General features: G+C 42.9%; 1 protein-coding gene across 1 annotated transcript in view; it reads left to right on the forward strand.

Annotated features, from left to right (window-relative positions):
- Positions 1–513: 513 nt before the first annotated feature.
- Positions 514–15,802, forward strand: part of CACNG4 (calcium voltage-gated channel auxiliary subunit gamma 4) — a 90,975-nt gene continuing 75,686 nt past the window's right edge. The window contains exon 1 of the mRNA XM_014068257.2: positions 514–793. Within this exon, the coding sequence (XP_013923732.1) occupies positions 565–793 (229 nt within the window). The 5' untranslated portion in view covers positions 514–564. The remainder of the gene's footprint in view (positions 794–15,802) is intronic.

Consider the following 15,802-nt stretch of genomic DNA (forward strand, 5'->3'; position numbering starts at 1 on the left):
CTGGCAGGCGCGCGCGGCGAAGCTCCGACCCTCTCGCCCCCTAATTTCCCTCCCTTGCCCCCCCCTCTCTCCCTCTCTCCTTTCAGGGTGGGGCGGAGCCCGAGCAGTCTCGAGGGGCTTTTAGGCGGCCCGCCTCCTCTGCCTCTGCCGAATTTAGGCGGCGGGAAGAGGCAACTCGCGGCGTGTGCCGCCGGGCGCGTGGCGCGCTGGAGTGGCGAGGGAGCGCCCCGAGGGGAAGGAGCCCCAGGGGTCGGAAGGGGCGCCGGCTGGCAACGTCGCGGCTCCTCTGACTCCTGAAAGGGCGGCGACCTTTCCGGGGGCCACTTTTGTTTTTCCCCCGCTGGGCTTTGGCGCGAAGCTTTTGGCGCGCCCTCCCCTTTCCCCTCCGCCCATGTCTCGGCTCCTTTGCCACGTCCTGGGTGAATGGAAGGAGGGAGGCGAGGGGGAGAAAGAGAAGCGGGAAGGAGGGGAAGGCACCGCTCGGGCGCGGCGGGGGGGAGGCAGTGCTCGACTGCGTCTGTCTCTTGCTGCCCCCTGAGCCCGTCGGGTGGAGCATGAAGCACCATGGTGTGGTGCGACCGTGGGATCCAGATGCTGCTGACCACGGTGGGTGCCTTCGCCGCCTTCAGCCTCATGACCATCGCTATTGGCACCGATTATTGGCTCTACTCGAGCGCCAACCTCTGCAACGGGACCAATGTCACAGCCACGGACGAGACGGCGGAAAGGCAGCCGAAAAAAGTGAAGGGCGACCTCACCCACTCCGGCCTCTGGAGGTTCTGCTGTATTGAAGGTAGTAAGCCCCGGCAGGAAGGGCGAGCGCCAGCGCCTCAGACACGCGGGGCGAGGCGAGGCGAGAACGTGGTCGAGGGCTGGCTCCGTCTTGCGCGCGGATGTGCGGGAGCGATCGCGGGGGAAACAAAGAAAGAAGGAAAAAGATTCAGGAAAAGTGCCCAACTTCCTCGCTCGGAATGGTTAGTGAGGAACAATGCGAGGCTTTCATGTGGAGACCGGAGGTTGGCTAAGGGATTGGGAGTTTTCAGTTCTTCCCTTTTTCATGGCAAAGCTTTCTTTCTTTTTTTCTTTCTCTTGGAATCCATCTTTTTCTCTCTTTCATTCCCTCTCTCTGTGTCATTTTCTCTCTGCCATTCCCTCTCTTTCTCTTTCTCTTACACACAAACACACACACCCTTTCCTCCAGATACAGCTGGCCGCAGCTGAGTTGGTACTTCTGCTCTGATACTGTCTGGGAGGGAGGACGTTGTTGCCTTGGCAACCAATGTCTCTGATTGCTATGGGAACCGGACAGAGGGAGTGATGCTTAACCCAAGGTGTCTGCTTTGCCTCAACCCGGTCTTGTTGAGTCTTAGCCCTTTTTCCTGGACACTTTAGCTTAGCCAAAGATTGAAAGAAATGCAAAATAATAACAAGTGGGTAAGAAAATTGGGGATGGAAGAGACAAAGAAAGAGGTTTTACTACTGTGTGCAGAATAATAAAGATCGCTTGTAAACGTATATATGTTTGTGTCTGAGCTAGTAAAATATTCCCCAACTCGGTGGCCTTCATATGAGCTATAGAATGCTTACAGAATCCCCAACTAGCATTCCAGCTGTAAATTCTGGGAGCTGTAGTACCAAGCAAAGAGGTAAGGGGTTACATTGGGGAAGGTTCAGCTAGAGAGTTTCTTTCAAGGGTGACACTTGTTAGATTGTTCAAAAGAATATGCAAGTATTTAATTTTTCAGTGACGTACATGACAAATTATTAGTGGAGTTCATTATGATGAAATTGTTTCAACAATATAGAGCTGATTATGGAGTAGGTTTAGCACCATATCAATGTGTGTGTGTGTGTGTGTGTGTGAACTTCCCACTTACTGCTGATTTTTCCCCTAAACATGACAAAATTCCAGAAAGAGGTCCGCAGGGGAGCTGATAAGCAGATCATGCTCTTTCAAGGTAGTCTAATGAACAGGATGGGGCTGCTCCTTCCTTTCAGAGCACAACAGCACCCAGCATGTCAAACTCCAGCTTGAGACTCATTGCTATACCCTCCCCTGGACCCAGTTCATGCAAGGAAAAAGAGGAAACGGTCCTTGCCCCACTCTATCACCCTATTGTTTGGGTGGCTTTTTTTAAAAAACCCTCTCTGGATGGGAATACTAGGGGAAAGTTCACTTAATGAACTCATTTCTCACTCTGGTCTTCCCAAAGGATGAAATCAGGAAAGTGAGTGAGATGGCTGCTCTGGGACAATAGCAAGTCAATGGAAGCTGCAGCTGGTCTTTCCATTGCCCTGGGTAGCTCAAATACAACATTTTCTGATTTTTTTTTTTAATGTAATGGAACTATTTGGAAAAATCATTCCTCCCGCTTCCATTCTCTTCCAATTTCTTCCTTTCCCTACTATACCACCTTTTAATTTTCTGTCTGCCAGTTTTGGGAACTGGCTCTCTGTTTCATCATTTAGAGAAGCAGTAGTACAATTTGGTGTCTTCTGGATGGTTTCCCATTACCTTCTGTAAGTTCTAACCAACATAGTGAGCAGGAAAAAAAAGTTATTCAGAATTCATATTCTCCCTGAATGGGGATAGCATCCCTTTAGATATTACTGAATTATTTGATTCCCAGCAGTGCCACTCCACATGGTGTGGAGTGAAGGATGTTGGAAACTATAATTGTGTAAATTCTGTGATGCTAAAGCTGGGAAGGATGAGTAGTGAGGATCATGAAAGATAGCTTGGCTTCTATTCTTCGAGTGACAGAGACTGAGTGAGAATTTGAAATCTGACAGGTTGACCCTCTTGCTTACATACTGGTTGCCCTGCTACCTTACAGGGTCCCTTTCTGAACCTCATTGGTGGGCTGATGTTGGAAGATTTCCACCTTCTTGCTGGAGATGGGAGTAATCTGGGAAGGCTCAGGCGTTCATGGCCTCTATAACAGCAGTGAGCTTATCCCAGGTGATGTCTCACCTGTCACATACAAAAGGACACATGTTTGTTGTTTCCTTTTTTTTTTTTTGAGCAGTTGATGTGTGCTCTGAAGATGGAAGAAGTTACTTTCATCCTTTGCTAAGATCACATCACTTCCTGACCCATATTAGATTTCCTGCCTTCAAAGACCATTGCAGAGGTGATGGGCTGATCAAGATGGTTCATACTAGATTCCAGTGATTGGTGGGAGATTCTGTCGGGCAGTTCTGCTGAGTGCTTGGTTGAGAGCTGGAGTTGAAGATAGCCACACACTTGATGTAATTGCCCCTCAAGTAGTCTCTGTCACCAATCCGGAAGTCTCTTGGTTTATAAAGAGCTCTGGGAGACAAAGCAGCAGATGAGATGACTGATAGAAAAAGCCAAAATTGAACTTGATTAAACAATTTGAGTCTGCATCCAGCATCAGTACTACTGCGAACTTATTGCATTAGCAGGTTGTTTGTCCAGCAGCTTTATTTAAGCTAGCCTGCTCCCTGTGGGAAATAGCAGATAGAAAGATCTGCTGCTGCCATGTGACATGTTTGCTTAAGAAAAATCGCTCATATTCAAGAGGCTTGACCCTTTCGAGGCAGTGTCTGAAGTGGTGGCATCTTGTAATGTCACGTATGATTTATTTGGTCTGTAGACTCTGATGAAGTGGATGGAGTACTTCTCATAATTGGAGTACTTCCCAATTATCATGGGGTCCTTTGGATAGCTAGTAGCAGGGCGAGGTGGGGAGGAGCTGGTGTTAAGAAAACATTCAGTATCTCCTTGATAGAGTGAGTTCTGTTGAATGTTTTCAGAAGGGTGGTGCTATGAATCTCCTGAAGAAGGATTCCCTGGATCAGGATATCTTGGACAACTACTGTGCTGACTTCAAACTTCGTAAGAAAAGTGGTGGAACTTCAATGATAGAGTTCTCCAGAGCCCAATCTGTCAAGGTTTAAGCCTGGACATTGAATCGAAATCGGTGTACTCACTTTGGGTGACCTTTCTTAGTACTTTTGACAGTGTTTTTTCCCCCCTTTAACATTTATCATGGTATCGTTCTGGATAGCCTGCTTTATTGTAGAGATTCTGCAATGGTTCTACTATTTCCTAAGTGGTGCAGGGCTTGGGAGGGTGCAGGGTGCACCCTGCAGGGGGGAGGGGCAGAGAAGAGAGGTTGGCCTAGGGAACACTCCCATGTGGAATGCTGCATGCTTTGGCCCCTTCATCCCTATACTTTAACCTATAGAGGAAACAAATGGGAGAAGTTATATGTCACTTGGAGGTGTTGATATCAAATTGTATCACTGCACTGAACAATTTGGAGATGCTGTGGTAATGTAGACCTGGTGTCTGAAGATTGTAAAAGTCTGAAAGTTGAATCCTACTAAGACAAAGTTGCTGTCTGTCCAGAAACTATCTGGCTATCAGGGCTGGTTATAAATGATTGGGGTGTTACTGTCTCAATGAAGTCTAACTCTTTTTATATTCATGAGACCTACTGGATTTAACAGTTAAGCTCAAGGTCAAGTTAGCCTTAACTCTTGTTTGCCTGGTGCCCTATCTGAAGTGGGAGATCCTGATGAAAATAATTTATGTTCTCATTGTTATTATATTGAACTCCTGCAGCATATTTTTATATGGGCTGCCTTTTCCAAATATTAAGTTACACTACCGTTGGTATACCCCAAAGTGTTTTTTCCAAAAGGCAACTGGACTTTCTTGGTTTTTTTCTTTGAAAATGTTCCTCTTCTCATGCAAGAAGCTTCTCCAATTCTCTTGGATTGGATCTTCTTGGATGAGAAGCAAAACGTTCCCCCTCAAAAAAGTAAGAAAATCCAGTTACTTTTTGGAAAAAGCACCTTTGCGACAACCATGATGGGTGATTGAGAATCTCCATAGCCATACAGTCGGTATAACATGTAGCAGTCTGTGTACTCTTCAAAGCACTGGTTTTTAACATGCAAAGTCTTACATAGCTTGGATCCTAGGTATCTTCAAGTCTGCCTCCCCCACACAGAAGTGGCCCAAATGGGGGATGTAATAGTGTCCATCCCCCCAATTTGTGATATGAAAGTGTTTATTTACAGTAGCTCCCACCTTGTAGAACACCCTTCCTGGAGAGCTCCTATCAAAACATTCTATAAGGTCTTCAAGATGTAAGAATTGTTGATCTGTATACTGATCTGTATGTCTATAGTTACTGTTTTATCGATGATTGGCCATGGAATCTTAGTAATTTTATGGGCCCTTTGGTTTTATTTGCTTGTAAATCACATTTGGGTTGAATTGGGCTGATTGTATGGTGTATAAATTTAAAATGAATGAAAATTAAAAAGTAAAGATTTATTTTATTTGATAATAGGTAAGCAAATGGAAGGAAGTATCAGTAAAGTCATTTGCCTTATAATCCTGGATTCCACAGAATGGCAATGATAGTGAGGAAGTGAAAAAACACTTTCTCTTTAATCATCTGCTTACATATGTCTTTCTATGTAGTTTGACACACCTAATCCTAATACCTCCTAAAGCAAGAGTGGACAATCAGAGAGCACCATGCAGCCTATCCTCCTCATTTGCATTCAGCCTCCAAAATATCCTGAGGTTGTGCCACTGAAATTTAGTTGCCAGATTACAAAGCCTTTTGACTGAAAAACTCAAAAATGGGGCTGAAAGTAGAAACACAAAGCCACTGCAAGATGGAAATACCCAATCTCCTCAAAAGGGTGGGGTATGGGGAGATGATAGATGGACAGATAGACAACATACAAATATAGATGGATGGATGGATGGATGGATGGATGGATGGATGGATGGATACATAGATAGATACATACATAGATACATAGAGATGAATACATAGCTAGGGATGGATGCATAGGTAGGTAGGTAGGTAGGTAGGTAGGTAGATAGATGATAGATAGATAGAGGGATAGATAGATAGATAGATAGATAGATAGATAGATAGATAGATAGATAGATGATAGATAGAGAGATAGATAGAGTAGATATGTAAAGTAGATTTTGACCCTCTACTCTCAGTAGACATGACCATATCATGGGTAAGCCTACTGGCTAGTTAATTAACTTACATAGTCCATTCAACAGTCTTGCCCACTTTTGTTTCGAGTGGCCACAGAGCAGGAATAGGGTTCAGCTTAAGGATCACTGCATCTAATTAGTCTTTCTGAAAACTGCCTTTTTGAGATGTTTAGCAAGCTTTGATTTAAGACTTATCTAAAATCTCAACCGCAAGGCTGTCCTAATTGGATCCTACCGAGCTAAGCTAGAATGGGTTGTAGATGCTTCTTACAAGAAAATGCAAGGGTTGCTGAGCAACTTTGGCAAAATAAACCATGGAAAGAGGGAACAAATGCCACAGGTCAGAGTGCTGAGCCTCTGGCACAAAATCTCATTGCAGTGCTCTACGTATTGCCAACTTCCAGCAGCCTTTGTTGCAGCATGATTGGTCAATAGTCTGGCCATAATAAGAATGAGATACAGATGGAAACTGGATGGAAAAAAATCTATTCACATTTTATTTCATTTTGATGCTAGAGGTATGAGTGTGCTTCTTTCCAAAACAATATTTGTGGCACAGCAGCTTCTGTTTCCCCAATTCTGTCATCACAATATAGCCCACAAACCTTGGCAGCGCAAATGTTTGGGTTTATTCTAAATGACAGATAGTACAGAAGTGACACAAAAAAAACCAGGAATAATTCTAAAGCGTTCATTTATTTTAGGAGCAAGTTCCAACAATGAATGACTTGGTGGGCATCACAGCAAAGTACGATTATATCAAAATGATCATACACATGTGGTGCCGTTGCAATGCAAACACTGCCTTTACATACTTGTGTGCCATTTTTTGAAACAAGCATGTAAGTTTTATGTTTTGAGTTCTGACATCATGCCATGTCTTCTTTCACTTTTGGATACCCCAGTTGTGTTTGCTGTAAAGATGTCCAAATTTAAGCATGTTTACACCAAGTAGGCATTTGTTTCACTGTAACTTTAGTTTACAAAACATAATTCAAGACCTGAATGCCTGTTTCATTAAGCATAATACATACATTTTGGTTTAAGGAGAAATGAACTTTCTACAGTTCTTAATTAGCCAGTTTCTCTAAATTTTCTTGGCTAACTCTTTTCACAAGATCTCAGAGTGAAATCAGAAAGATGTAGCACAAGGGAATTTAACAGCAGGCTACTCAGGCAGCATCCTCCTTCCACAATATGCCTTTTAAAAAGGCTATAGCAGCAGAGAGAGCTAATTAGGAGTGATTCAGTAACTGAAATATCTATATAGTATATCTTAGACAGATATGTAACATCATTTGGAAATTAAGGCCTTGAGAACAAAACAGGTGGTTCTTTTTGGCTTAGCATATTTCACTTTTTACATGCCACAGGAATTCCCTTTTCTAGGATCAACCTTTACTCCAAAGCAGCAGTCAAGTTCTGAAGAAAAAGACTTCCTTCAAGATATCCTGTGCACGAGAATGTCTCCGTAAATATGTTATTTCACTTTGATCCATTTTGATAAGTAGACATCAGTACAAACAGGAATCATCTGATAGCGAGGAATGCCAATGATTGGATGTCCTATTAAAAGTCACATTCAAATTAAGAAAGGTTTGCCCTTGGTTTGTTGGATTCAGAAGTGAGAAGGAGAAAATGGAGTAGAATCTTATTTCTGTACTTCCATTTAAAAGATGAATTTCGTACTTCCATTTAAAGGATAAAAGAACAAGAGAGAAACTGAAACTGTTTTGGTATTGAAGACTTGGTATTTCTATTATGGGAGGTAAGAGACTTCTGTGTAATGGATGATGGATAAATGAATAAATGAATAATCTAATTTCAGAAAGACACATGTGTTCAATATATTCTTAATAGCACTTGACTCAAGTCATGGAAGAGTTAGTGAAATCAAAATTCTTACTGTCTGTAAAAAATTATTTCAATAACAAATTCCTGCTGTATTTGTTAAACTTTTCCAGAATTATTTTCCACCTTTCAGATGCTGAAAATTCAAATAATTGATAATTGAATTGAAAATTCAAATAATATATACCCAAAAAAATACTCTCATAATTTAATCATGGTATGATGATGCTATTTACAGAAAGTTAGATCTCAACATATGAAATTACAGTTTCACAATCTTAGACTTCTATTACTCGTAAATTACAATATCCTTCTAAATTATAATTCCTCCTCACCCCCAAAGATGAATGAAAGCGAACAGTATGATCATGCATTTTCAAAGGCATTAGATTATTATGAGCAATTTTCACTGAATAAATAACCTTTCAACCAAAGACATCTATGAAATAAAAACCATAGTATTGTTTACGTGGCATGGGTCCTGTGGTATCCCCATAAAGAAAATAATGTTTTGAAATAATTGAATAAGTTAAGTGGCAGAAATGGTAATGGAAGGTCACTACATTTCTTTATTTTTTCTTTCTTTGTTTGTTTGTTTGGAGTAGATGACATTTTAAAGTGTGAATTTGATACTTTTCTCCTACAATCATTGTCTTTTTATATGATGATATTATTTTCAAAGCCTTGTCTCAATTATTTTTACTCTGGTGTAAGTCTTAAATATTTTGCTGAAGTTTGCTGCTAATTATGTATGGTTTGGACTTGCCACTGTATTGGTTTGCAACTGTAAGTCCAATTTCTGTATTTAGCTAAACATTTCTCAGATTATACGTTAATACTGACCTGAATTACAGTAGGATATGCAAGTTCTTTCCAATCGCCTAGCATGGCTTAACTAAGATGTATTTGTAAAATTTTAAATTAACAAGTGTATGGATTCTAAAATCATGCTGTAAAATTTTTACAGTATTTAGAAGTTAAATTCAGTATTAAATATGCAGATATTTCTCTTTATGAATTACATTTGTATTAAGAATTTCTGTTCGCATTCCTTAAGAAATATTGAGGAACATTTACAACTGGATAAGTTTATAGTTACATCTTCATACTATATGTAATCACCTACTGATGACAATCAAAATATCTACAGTTCTTGGTAGTAACAAAAAGCAAGGTCTGAGAAGATAGACTATGCAGTTTTAACTGTGTTTTAAAAACTGACATGGTGTCAAATAAATAAAGTTAATGACTATTGTATTTCACCAATAGAAAAATGCTCCTATTAAATGAGGGTTCATTGGTACTAATTACCATTATTAATAAATGTACCATATGTGAAAAGAGAGAGGGAGAGGGAGAGAGAGATCTTTCTTCCAAAGGGCTCAGGATGGCATTCAGACTTCTCTCTAATACCAATTCTATTTTCATAATAACCTGCAAACTAGGCTATATTGATTAGCCAAGATCAGACTTAAATTGTTTCTATCTGATAAAATCTCACAATATTAGGTTGCCTTTTTCTTCTATATAGCACAGAAATAAAATGAGATGATGGGTGGTTTGGAATGAACAACTACTTATGGAGCTTCAAAGGTGCTTTTTCAAGATGCAATTGGACTTTCTGGTTTTTCTTTGAAAATATTTTGCTTCTCATTCAAGAAGCTTCTTCAGCTGTTATGTGCTCCTTACTTATGTGCTTCAACTACTTATGTGGTCCTTATATATTATATGACCGTGATGGCAAATCTATGGCATGCATGCCACAAGTGGCATGCAGAGCCCTATGTGGGCATGTGAGACATCGCCTCAGCTAAGCTCCACTGTGCATGCGCATGCACCTCCTGCCGGCCAGCTGATTTTTGGGTCTGCCTGCATACCCGTGGGTGAGGCGCATGTGGGAAGTACGCAAGCATTTGCAGGGGGTGCAGTGCCCCTCCACACACACAGAGCCCACTTTTGCTCCCAGGAGGCTGCAGGGAGGCCTACTAGGCTCAAAATGTAGTGCGGGGGCAGCCCCCCTGCAGCCTGTTTTTGCTCCCAGGAGGCTGAAGTGAGGCCTACTAGGCCCAAAATGGGGTGCGGGGGTTGTGTGCACATGTGCAATGGAGCTTAGCTGGAGCATGGGGGATCACATGTGGGGGCAGTGCAGGAAATTGCACATGCATGCGCAGGAGGGCGAGGGCACAGACGGGTATCACACACGCATTGCATTATGGGTGTGGGTGCCCTATTGTGTGTACGCACACATGCTTTTGGCACGATGACAAGAGGGTTAGCCATCATTGTTACATGATGTAACTATCTACAACTATACAATATATAGAGTATACAACAAGTATACCGAGTCAAGAGTCAGTCTGTCTTACTGAATAATCCTAGCTTTGTCTGCAGAGATATTTCTTTTCCCAGTGACTGTATAGGGAAAAGAGCCTTTATCAGGAACCATTCATAGGGCTATTGAGCATTAACTTTGACTAATATGGTATAAATAACAATTTGCATTGCAAAAACGGTAAGGCATAGTTTGGTCCTGATAGCTTGATTGATTATTTCGTGGCACGACAAAACCGCGCTACGCAAAATAGCGGAGATTAAATCGCGTCCCTAAAGTCGCAACGTCATCACCGCGCGTCATCACCGCGGGAACAACAGCGCGGCGACAGAAGGGCGTTCTTTGCCTCCAAAGGTAGCCCTCCTCCTCCAGCTGACAGCGGCAGCGGGCACGGGGCAAAGCGGGCTGCCCAGCAGCAGCAGCAGCCTGCGGGAAGGGTCCAGCACAGCCACGGGGGGCAGCAGGAAGCCCGCGGGGGGCCCGAGCAGGGCCGCCGACGCTGGCGGTGGAGGAGGATGCAGCAGCGGCGGCAGCTGAGGCTCTCCCGGGGCCGGCGAAGCGGGCTTGCCCGGCAGAGGCAGGCCGCCCTCTTCTTCCTCAACAACATCTCCTTGGATGGGCGGCCGCCGCCACCGGGCAAGCCCGCTTCGCCGGCCCCGGGAGAGCCTCAGCCGCCGCCGCCCGCCCGCCCTGCCTCTTCCTCCGGGGGAGGCGCCGGCGGCGGAGGCCGCCCGTCCAAGGAGATGTTGTTGAGGAAGAAGAGGGCAGCCTGCCTCCGCCGGGCAAGCCCGCTTCGCCGGCCCGGGAGAGCCTCAGCCGCCGCCGCTGCTGCGTCCTCCTCCGCTTCCTGCTGCCCCCCGCGGCTGAGCTGGACCCTTCCCGCGGGCTGCTGCTGCTGGGCAGCCCGCTATGCCCCGTGCCCGCTGCCGCTGTCAGCTGGAGGAGGAGGGCTACCTTTGGAGGCAAAGAACGAAGCATGTAGAACGCCCTTCTGTCACCGCGCTGTTGTCGCGGCGGTAGGGTTGTTTTTTTCTTAGCGCTTCGGACGCCGCGGATTTGCCTCCGCACTTATGTCGGCGCGGATAAGGGCATCGCGGTTTTGTGGTGGAACCGATTATTATCATGAAGTCAATGTCAACTGTTGGCCATCACATAGACCCGTAATGGCAAACCTATGGTACAGGTAGCACGCGAAGCCATATTTGTCAGTATGGCAGCTCTCATACACATGCACAACCTGGCCAGCTGATTTTTGGCCTTCTGAAGGGCTGGGGGAAGCCATTTTCGCCCTCCCCAGGCTTCAGGAAAGCCTCCAGAGCCTGGGGAGGGCAACCCCCCCCCGTGTGGGGGCTCCTGCATGCCCCTCTGTGCAAATGCACAGGTGAGGGAGTCATGCATGCAGGTGGGGCCAGCGTGCATGCACGCACACATTTTTGGCACACCTTTATAAAAAGGTTAGCCATTACTGACATAGACAGTCTATTCCAAACCTGGTTTCTCAGGTCTTCCAACGATGCACCATCATCCTTGTAACAAGAGTTTATTTATTTTGCTCCTGGCAATCCTCTTCTCCTTCCACCTTTCTCAGAAATAAAGCTTCTCCAAAGACCCAGATCTTCATGTGGTTTGTTCAAAGTAGGATAATTTGAACCTGGTCACTTGGGCCTCAAGTGAGAACTTTGGATAGATTTGTTAAATAATCCCTTTGTTTGTTTTCTTGTCTGTCTCTCATATTCTCAAGAATTTTCTCCAATTTCATATCTGTTTTTTTCAAAATCCAACTATCACTTTCAATCAGTGTCATAGTTTGGCATCATTCACGACATTAATCAGTGTCATGGCTCATATTAGTCTGATCTTGGTAGGCTTGGATAAATCATGGCATCTGCACATCTTTTCCAATATGTTCATGGCTGTTTTACCATGTGCTAATCTGGGGCATATTTTTTGACTATTGTTTCTTCTTTATTGATGGTTGGGCCTAAAAGGCTCTTCTAGCATTTTGATATCATCATTATCAATTCTGGGTTGTTTTTACATGATGTCATTAGTTTGACAACATTCTTTATGTTGATATTCTTTATATTTAATTTTACTCCCATTTTTTCACTATCTTCTTTTATTTTTATTAGTACTGTAGACCTTGCAGATTCTTTGTATTTTTGACTATTAGAGTGGTGGCATTAATATAGCACAGGACTTTCTCCAGTTTTAGAACCATACTCATCTTCTTCCAATCCAGCTTCCCTTAATGTATATTCAACATATAGATTGAAAAGTTGGGATAAAAGTATAATAATAACAAAAAAGGAGAGAGAGAATTTACCCTTGTCTTACTGTTTTGCCACCCTGGAGCCATTCTGTTTTGCCAGGTGGTCTTCTGTGGCTTCATTACCTGTATATAGTTTGTAGATGCTCAGAGATCCCAATTTTCTAAGTACATTCCACAGCCAAGCATAGTGGACACAATCAAAAGCCTTTTTTTATAATCAATAAAGCACATACAGTTTAGACTTATTTAAGGATAATATTAAGTAATATTAGGGCTATTGTACAATAGTCACGTCTCTTTCTCTCTTTGGTATTAGAATGCAGATTGACCTCTTCCAATATATTGGCCACTGTGTCATTTCCAGATTTGCTAGCATCATTTGATTTGAACCTTTACTGATTCTTCTTCTGTTGCTTACCATGTATCAATGGACAATCCCTCATTTTCTGTAGTCTTCTGACTTAGTAATGATCAGAGTGCTGATGTAACTTCATCTTGTACTAATATTAGAGATTCGTGTAAGTAGGAAATACCTTCTAAGGCAGTGGGTCTCAATCTTCCTAATGCCGCAACCCTTTAATACAGTTCTTCATGTTGTGGTGACCCCCAACCATAACATTGTTTTAAGTTTTTTAATTTTTTTTAAAAATATGTGTTTTCCGATGGTCTTAGGTGACCCCTGTGAAAGGGTCATTCAACCCCCAAAGGGGTACCGGCCCACAGGTTGAGAACCACTGTTCTAAGGTATCTTATATGTTGACATCTCTACTATGCTTTATTTTAGTGTACTGTTTCCATCTTTCTTTGATATCCTTTGAATCTGTTACTCTATCCTATTTATCTATTGGCATCCTTTTTCCAGTTCAACTTCTCAGCTTCTCTTATCATCTTGGCAGTTTTTACAGATAGTTCTAACATCTAGTTTGTCTTCTCTTTCTTCCTCATGTGAAAAAGTAAATATATTCCATTTACATTTTTGACTTTTTCAACATATTTCCATGTACAGATATTTAATCTTCATTTCAATTACAGGTAATCCACAACTTCTAACCAGTCTTTAAGCAACCATTCAAAGTTACAATGGGACTGAAAAAGGTGGTGTCCTGCCCCAGTCCACCCACCCACCCACAACCACACCCACAGTACAAGAGGAGTAAACATGTGTATTTCACACAACCAACCATAGTCATTCCCCGTGTCCCAATTCCACATGAGCATATTTTTAAAGTCTGTTTCAAATGACCAGTGTGTAACAAAGGCAATGGAGGCAAGCCTGGCTGTAGTCTTTTCTGTGTTTAAGGCATTGGAATGTCACCACAGGTTGGAAGCCCCATGACACTCAGGGTTCAAGGCTTGGCCAAGGCAAAGACAGTTTCTATGGGTTCAAGGCACAATGAAAGCCACATGACTCCAGCAGATTAAAGTCATGATGAAGCCAGCTTGGCTTTAATGAGTTCAAGTCACAACAAAGGCAACTTGACTTCAATGGGATCAAGACAGAACAATAGCAATATAAAGGCCCAATAAAGATTTAAGGCCCAATAAAGGAAGCTTGGTGTCTATGGGATCAAGGCACAGTGACAGCAACACAGTCTCAACGAATCCAAGGCAGTGAATCAAGAGAGTTCATGGATAGATGGACCTATTATTTCCGACAACCCCCAGGCTCCAAATGCCAAAATAAATAGGCGCTGACAAGTGCACCTTATTAGGAGGGGCAAGGTTGCTTTCTTATGAGTAGCCTCATAATAGCCTGTAATGCTCCACACATGCACACAGGCCAAGAGTTGAGGTATTTATTGGAACTTTGCCAACTCCAAATAGTATTTCCCATGGTTCATCCCTACACAGGAAATAGTGCAAAACCCAGTGAATTCAATTGACCCATCTGGAAACACAGAGTAAGTCCATAAAGTCCTCTGAGTCCAAATACAAGTCCACTGTCTGAGCACAAATCACCAAAACAAAATCCAAGTTCAAGGTCCAAGAGCCAAGTCCAAAGTCTGAAAGCAGAGTCAAGGTGTACATCCATGGCAAGAATCATGATGGCTGAATGAACACAAAGCAAGAAACTTGCAAATTGTTCCCAGTGACACTTTGCTCCATGTGCCCCTGACAGGTGCAGCTCACCATGAGTGGCCTCTCTGACCTCCATTGTGTCTGCCTCCTCTCAGCCCTGCACATTCACAAATGGCCAGTTGCAGCTGTGCACCTTCTCCCATTTCCTCCTCCTGTGGGGACTCTTTTCTCCAGCTGCAGCTGTGCCTGTCATTTCTTTCCATCAGCTGGCTGTTTGTCTGATTGCCCCTCTGGTGACCTCTCCACAGAGCCTGACCGTTAGATATCCCCCCCCCCCCACTGATAGTGGTTTCTACCAAGGTCTTCTGTTCTGGTGGAAACAGAGGGTTAATCCCATTGGTCAATGGGGTCTGACAGATCCCTTTATTATTATTTTTTTTGATGAAATATTTTCTTTTATTACATTTTCATTTTCCTTTATACAATCACTTAAATACTGTGCAGTTAAAGAAGAAGAAGCAATAAACAACTCATAACACTTCTATCCTACATACACCCTTCCTTCTACCCCTCCAACTTTCATTTCTCCCTTCCAACAATCCCCTCTTCTACTTCCCCTCCCCCTCAGCCATTCCTTTCTCCCCTTCCCACCATCTCACCCTCCTTACATTCCCTTCTCACTCCCTCTTAATTCCCCCCTCTTCTTTCCCTCTACACCTCACTTCGGTGTATTTCTAGTATTCATTGGTCTATTTGTTTTGTACTAAAACAAAAGAAAAATAAAAGGAAAAGAAAGAAGAAAAGAAAAAAAGAAAAAAAAAACAGTATCCAAGTGCATTCATTGTTCTGAAAATTGAGTCTATATTTCCACCCTCCCCCCCCACACCCTGAACCCCCCTCCCTGACCCCCTTCCGACTTCCCAGGTCCCATTCCCGGCATCGTTCTTTATCAAGCAAAGTCTGGAGTATATTGAAACCAAATAGATTAGAAGTTACAAAATAATAAAAAATAATAAAAAATAAAGAACAAAAAAGAAAAGAATAATAAAAAGAAAAAAGGGGGGTGGGAAACCCCCCCCCAAGAAAGAGAAGTCAATATACTCTCTAACATTAAACTCAGCTTCTCATTATTTTTAAAATCTTAAACAATGTCTTTACCTGCTTCCGCATATAAATTCTATACCTCCCATCCTGCCTTTACCCGTGTCCGCATATATATTTTATCCTCATCCATTGCTCCTCTCATATTTACTCCACCCTCGTGTAGACTCTCCAGATAATCTTTCTTAACCTTGTATTCAAATAACAATTTATACAAAAA

The sequence above is a fragment of the Thamnophis sirtalis genome, unplaced genomic scaffold (assembly GCF_051295495.1).
Source record: "Thamnophis sirtalis isolate CommonGarterSnake01/CBP01778 unplaced genomic scaffold, rThaSir2_p1.2 scaffold_3, whole genome shotgun sequence".
Taxonomy (NCBI): Eukaryota; Metazoa; Chordata; class Lepidosauria; order Squamata; family Natricidae; genus Thamnophis; species Thamnophis sirtalis.